This window comes from Elephantulus edwardii, unplaced genomic scaffold (assembly GCF_000299155.1).
Source record: "Elephantulus edwardii isolate Elephantulus edwardi_28Jun2011 unplaced genomic scaffold, EleEdw1.0 scaffold00090, whole genome shotgun sequence".
Classification (NCBI taxonomy): domain Eukaryota; kingdom Metazoa; phylum Chordata; class Mammalia; order Macroscelidea; family Macroscelididae; genus Elephantulus; species Elephantulus edwardii.
Window position 1 is genome coordinate 11,253,009 of NW_006399840.1, and position 6,907 is coordinate 11,259,915.

A 6,907-nucleotide genomic window follows, 5' to 3' on the forward strand; every position below is an offset into this window, starting at 1 on the left:
TACTTCACCATCTCTTAGCTTTGTTTTGGCTTCTCAGTGCTCTAGTGAAATTTTCAGTCTATTCTGACATCCATTTTGGTTTTTTCCCTTCTTTCTGTCTTTGTAAAAACTGTTTACTCACTCCGTGGATGATATCCTTGATGTCATTCGACAACTGATCTAGTCTTTGATCATTGGTGTTCAGGACCTCTGACCTATTCTTAAGATGATTTTTAAATTTAAGTGGGATAGATAAAAGATCATATTTTGCTTCCTATGGATGTGTTTTCAATTTTTTCAGCCTCAACTTGAACTTGGGCATGAGGAATTAATTGATGGTCTGTTTCACAGTCAGCAACTGGTCTGGTTTTGATTGCTAATATTTATTTTTTCCAGTGTTTCCTCCCACAGGTGTGGTCAGTCTGATTCCAGTGCAGTCCATTAGGTGACTGCAAATGCATTTATATGGATCATAACAAATTGTGGCTAACATTGAGAAGAATGGGAATCCCAGAACACTTAATTGTGATCATGAAAAACCTATATTCTAGATGTAGTTGTGTGAATAGAGCACTATGTTGTTTTTTGGTGCTTCAAGTCAAGTATGACTCTTTGCAACCCTGTGCACAACAAATGTGAACCCTGTCCTGTCCTTTGCCGTCCTCACCATCTGTGACACACTTCAGCCTATTGCTGCAGTCACTGTCAATTTATCTCATGGAGTGTCTTCTCTTTCAGTGACCCTTTACCTTTCCAAGTATCATATCCCTTTTTGGAAATAATGTTTGTAATAGACTCTCCTAGCAACATGCTATCCTTGCCTCCAGGGAACACTCTGGCTGCACTTTTTCCAAGACATATCTTTTTGAGTTTTTGGCAGTCCATGTGATATTCACTGCTGTTTTCCAATACCACAACCTAAAGGCATCAATTCTTCTGTTATCCTTATTCATTATCCAGCTCTCAGATGCATAGCAAGTGATTGAAATAGGAACACTGTATGATTTAAAATTAAGAAAGGTGTGCACCAGTTTTGTATTTTGTCCATATCTATTCAATACTGAGCAAATCATTTGAGAATCTGGACTTTATGAAGAAGAATATAGCCTCAGGATCAGAGGAAGGCTCATCAACAACCTGCATTATGCAGATGACGTAGTCTTGCTTGCATAAAGTAAGGAGGACTTTCCTCCCAGACCACAGTCTTTAGTATGAATTGCATTTCAGTATCATGCTGGATGGAGAAAAGATTGGAGCTGTCAATGACTTCATCTTATTTGGATCCACAGTCAACACCCTTGATACCAGTAGTCAGGAGATCAAGAAAAGTATTGCATTGGGAAAGTCTGCAGTCAAGGACCTCTCCAAATTAACTGTGGTGCAGTGATGTGAGTTTGAAGACTAATGTTCACCTAATTCAGGCCATGGTCTTTTCAATCGCTGTTATCTATCTGATAGCTAGATAGTGAACTGCCAAAAGAACAAACAGGTATGTCTTAGAGAAAATAGCCAGAGTGTTTTTGAAGACGAAGATGGCATAGCGTTGTCTCACATACTTTGGGTATGTTGTTAGGAAAGGCTACTCCTTGTAGAGTGAAGTCTTGTTTGGAAAGGTAAAGGGTTAGCAAAAGAGAGGAGAACCCTCAACCAAGTGGAATGACATAGTGACTGCAGCAATGAGCTCAAGTATGTTATAGGTGGTAAGGATAGCACAGGATAGGACAGGGTTCAGATCTGTTGTTTATAGGGTCACTGTAAGCTGTGCTTGACAAGACAGCACCCAACAACAGTAGCATATTCAAAATCTTATCCTACTGGTAGTGCAACCAGTGTGCTTCTCAGAGACAAGGATGGTGACACTTGGTCTCACATACTTAGAACATGTTGACAGGAGGTTCCAGCCCTTGGAAACACATTTTACTGGGAAAAGTAAAGGGCCAGTGAAAGAGAAGAAGGTCCTCAACAAGGTCCTCATCAACTGCTACTACGGTTTTGAGCTTGGTGAAGATCCTGAGGAGGAGAGTACAGAATCTGTTGTTTGTAGACTAGCTATGAGTTGGAGTCCACTTGATGACACCAAAAAAAAAAAAATCAAAACCAATACAGACAGCAGTTTTCTTAATAGATTTTTGTTTCATTGTCAGGGATCCTGTGAAAGCTTTCCTGGAGCTGTGTGACCTCGGAGGCTAGGGCTGAGGCAACCTGATCCTGCCCTGCTCTTTTTATTTGTGGCCAAAGATGAGAATTGTTGTTAGGTATCCACTACTACTGATAGCCACCATATGAACAGCAGAAGACAAGAATTAGTTACCTCAGTCAGTTGACATTTATTTAAGTTGGCCTAAGATGCTTTCGAGTTGTAGTGCTGGACTGCCAGGAAAACAAATAGGTCCCACATCTGTCATTGGAGGAGGCTAAGATTTTGAAGCTCCTTCTCACATACTTTGGGCACGTCGTGACCAGGAGAGACTGGTCCCTGGAGAAGGACATCATGCTCCGAATGGTAGAGGGAGAGTGCAGGAGAGGAAGACCACAGATGAGATGGATTGATACGGTAACTAGGGCAGTGGGGGTTAATGCATCGGAATTGGTGAGGCTGGCTCAGTATAGGGAAGGGTTCAGAGCTGCTGTACATAAGGACTTCATGGGTCACAGAGAAGTGAACAGCACATAACAACAATCAATAACAACATATTTTATTGGTTGCTTTTTTTTCAAGTCTCTTGTGTAGAGTCAGCAAGACCTGTGGAGGGCCTTTGTATTAAAAGTTGATTGTTATTATATTCTGGAGGAACATTCTTCTAAGTGGTATAGCATTCTTCTGTCAATATGCTGAACCTTTTGCCACCGGGGTGTCAAATGCCATAATGGTAACCCAGGGTAGACAATGTTTGGTGGAGCTCACAGTTTAAGACGTGTTTCGAAGCTGGAGTGCCATCTACTTCTTAAATAGCATGCCTCTGGAAACTCTATGAACTTTGAGAAATGCCAATAGTTGTAGAAAGGCTTCAAGTCTTTTGTTCATAGGGTTGCTATTTGATGACAACCAACAAAGACAAATATTTTCAAAGACAAAATTCTTTTGGTAAACAGTTTGCCTTTTCTTTATCATAGCCTTTTATTTACTCAGTGAATAAGAAACTTAAGTAATTTTATAAATGAACACAGCAATTCTTGGGTAGACACTTTTCTTCTTCCCTATAAGCTTGCCAGATATTGCTTAGTTTCTATTTTCAGACAAAATTGTCTACTTTCATTAAATAAAACATATTTCTAATTATGTTCAACTTAATTTTCTTAGAAAGGTTTTGATTTTATAACAGACATACTAATCTTGAAAATAAATGTCAGGGTGAAGTCACTTTTATTAATTTCTAGAAATATTTGGGCTATTCCATTTATATAAGTATTTAGAGTAGTGTTTTGAAGAAAAAATTCTCAAAGTCACCACTAATGAGTCGGTTCTGACCCTTTTGAGGGTTTAGAGGTTCTGCTTCTCAAATGGAGCAGACTTTGCCTCATTCTCCATTGGAGCCACTCTGATACCATCTGAGAGACACAAAGCCTTTGAGTTAGCAGCATAATTAGTTAAGGACTGACTGGAGCTTCCAGTCAGAGGCTATGTGCTTATATGTGGGTAGAAATCTGACTTCTTTCTCAGGAATGCAGAATCAGGAACTGAACATAAAGTAGTTTCAGAACTCTGTCAGCTCTTTCATTATAACAAGTGACTTTTAAAAGCTTACTAGTACACCTTCTTACATTATTGCTTCTTTTTCAGTTTTTCACAGTTTGCTATAAGTAGCATTGAAACGTCTCCATTGAAACTGTTGGTTTCTAAATAGCGCAGATGTTTTTGTCTTTTTGTAGGTTAAAGTAGGAAATATGTTGATAATAGATTTTCATATAAAGTATTTGCTCATATTTGTAGGCTGTCCAATCCTGAGTCATATGTCAGTAATACCTGCTTGAGTTTTTGAACCTAGGAATACAGGAATAGGCATTAGCCACTTGTTAGTTGTGATGAGTCAACTACTGCTCATCGTAACCCTTCAAAAGAGTGAAATCTTGCACTATCCTGCATCATCATCACGATCTCTTCTCAAGTTCATTATTGCTGTCACTGGATCAGTCTTTCTTTTTTAGGCTCTCCCTGCTTTCACTGACCTTACCCAGCATGATGTCTTTCTCTAAGGACTGACTTTATCTTACAACATGCCCATGTGAGGTGAAGTTTCACCATCCTTCCCTTTAAGAAGGGACATGCCAGCTTCACTCTCTCAAGACAGATTTGTTCTTTTGGCAGTTCATGGTATATTCATGATTTATACATGAACATGAACAGAAATGTCCTTTCTTTTTTCTTTTTTTTTTAATGAGTATTTTAAGAGCCGTATCTTCACCAATTAGATAAGTAATCTGTAACCCAACAAGTATCTTTAGCATCTTCCAAAAATTTCTTTGTACATGGTCTATAGTCCCCATAATGATACCAATATTTTCTAAATAAGCATGGGGTTCTTGTATGCATGGATTCTCCCTATCGTGTTTTCTGTGAATGGAATAAATAGCTAAACATAGCCTTTTAACTTTACAAAGAGAATGACTGTTTTGCTCACTGTTTCTAGTACAAAGACGTGAGATAAAGACTCCATAGGACAGAATAGACCGACCATCCCAGAATTTCCAAGGGACTGGATTGCCGGATCTTTTCTCCCTCAGAGCTACTAGTGTTTTGTTTTTTAAATTTAATTTTTATTGTGATTTGAGTGAGTTTCCAAGGGAAATTGGTTTTCCATTTACTGAGTCATTATTGTTTTGTGATTTCAAATTGATTACAATCCCTACATTGTAACAGCAGTCTTTCCACTTGTCCTTGTGTTTTCTGAACACTTAACTGTTACACTACTTTGAAATACTAAAAGAAAAAAAAAAGCCCAAGGAACTTCTTCACTGCTGTGAGTTATAACTTACCCTCATGCAGGTTTAAGAGGTTATAAATCAAAAAGGAAAAAATTGCCTATCTTTCTCCCTTGGAGCCACTAGTTACTTCAAACCATCAGAGAAGTGCAGCATTTTAATTACCAGTGATACACCATACTTAGTAGGTCATTAAAACTCCCCTACTTGGGGACACAATTTTCACTAAATAATTGTAGGATGAATGAAAAGTGATTCATTTTCTCTATATTGTATTGCTTAATTAATACCACAAGGTGGTACTGTTGTGCTGTGAAATAGGAGTCTGAATGTCACAGGCCAGCTTCTGTGGAATTGCTGAAGTCTTATGAATGAATGAAATACAGCCACTGTCTGTTACGTTTATTGTTTGGGTCAGTTATTTGTAATTTTGGCTTGCCTTTCATCCTTTGAATGGCTGAGTCAGTCAATGAGAACATACCTTATATTTTGATAAAGTATCTGTCGGGGTGACATCTGTAAAAAAACACAGTATCAGGCTAGTTTCTTTTTCTCTTATTTGCATTGAAAGCCTTTGTGAAATGTCTGTTTCTGAAACAATATTTTGCAAAATATTGTCTCGTTTTCATTGGAGGCTAAAGAATACTGTGCATCTCTCTTTATTGACAAAAGATTTTAAAAATTGTTACCAAAACAAGGGTTTACTATAATTTTTCTTTATATGGTTGTTGGAATATTTTACTGGCATAAAGCTCTTTATTATACATTTGTGTATATGTGATCTTACTGTAGAAAGTCAACCTGTAATTTGTTTTGATTTCATCACTATGGTAAGACCAGTTCTTGAAGTTTGTTTTATAGCTTCAGCTTCTTTTCTTTCCTTTTGTTTAAATTTAATCTTAATATTTTAATTCTGTAATTTCCTTCAGAATGAAGAGAAATCAGGAGATAATCCAGGCTGGAGTATTCTTCGTGATGATTTCATGATGGGAGCATCTATGAAGGACTGGGACAAGGAGAGTGATGGCTCAGATGACGGCCAGCCACAGCCCGGAGCAGGAAGTGAATCTGATGAGTGAAGAGATGGAGAAGGAGAATTGGCAGCCATCTTTCTTTCCCTTAGAAAAACGCTTGACACTCTGATAGTTGAGGAATTATAATGAATGCCATTATAGTGATACAATAAAACTAAAGTTTAATATGGAAAAAGGAAACCTCAAAATAGATAATAATGAAAGCCCAAAGACTTATTCTGATCAACTCTGGGGTTTACTTCTTCAACATTATTAAATTTTGTTAAAATTGTTTTCACACCATGTAAATATTTTAAACATTGTTCCTTAAAACATTTTGTAAACATAAAATATCTACCTGACCAATATATTATAAAATTTTTTACAAGTTTAACTGTTATAGATATTGTGTTAATGTCATTAGTGTTTCTAGAAACAGCAATATTAATTCATAAATAAAATAATTTTAAGTTAATACTTCTCTGACATCCAATAGATGTTATGTACCATCAAGTCAGAACTGACTCATAGCTGACCTTCTAGTGGGTTTTCAGAAGCTGTAAATAACTAGGGGGAAGATTGATTGCCCTTCTTTTTCCCATAGAGCAGCTGGTGGATTCAAAGTGTTGGCCTTTGAGTTGGCAGCACAATTCCTTATCATTAAGCCACCAGGACTCCTGTCCAGTTTCTAAGTCTGGTGTGTTAAGAGTATTTTGAGTTGCATATGTTTTTGGTGAGCTGCTTAGAAAACTAAGTAGTTAGTTAAAATGAGGATTTGTAGTGGTGATTTTAGATAATCTGGTACGTACACTAATTTTATTTCATTTTCTAGTTTATTAATATCAATTACTCAGATCTATTTTTTAAAACATGTTAGATTGGTTTTGCATATTAGATTTACTAAACTTGAAACTTTCATGCTTAAGCTATACAGTTAGTCATTAGCATCCTAAAAAAATATTTGACATCATTCATTTTTTCTTTCAAGATCTTTG

General features: G+C 37.0%; 1 protein-coding gene across 1 annotated transcript in view; it reads left to right on the forward strand.

The window, feature by feature from the left end:
- RRP15 (ribosomal RNA processing 15 homolog (S. cerevisiae)) overlaps positions 1 to 5,978 on the forward strand; it is a 51,170-nt gene extending 45,192 nt beyond the window's left edge. The window contains exon 5 of the mRNA XM_006890574.1: positions 5,829 to 5,978. Within this exon, the coding sequence (XP_006890636.1) occupies positions 5,829 to 5,978 (150 nt within the window). The remainder of the gene's footprint in view (positions 1 to 5,828) is intronic.
- The last annotated feature ends 929 nt before the right edge of the window (positions 5,979 to 6,907 follow it).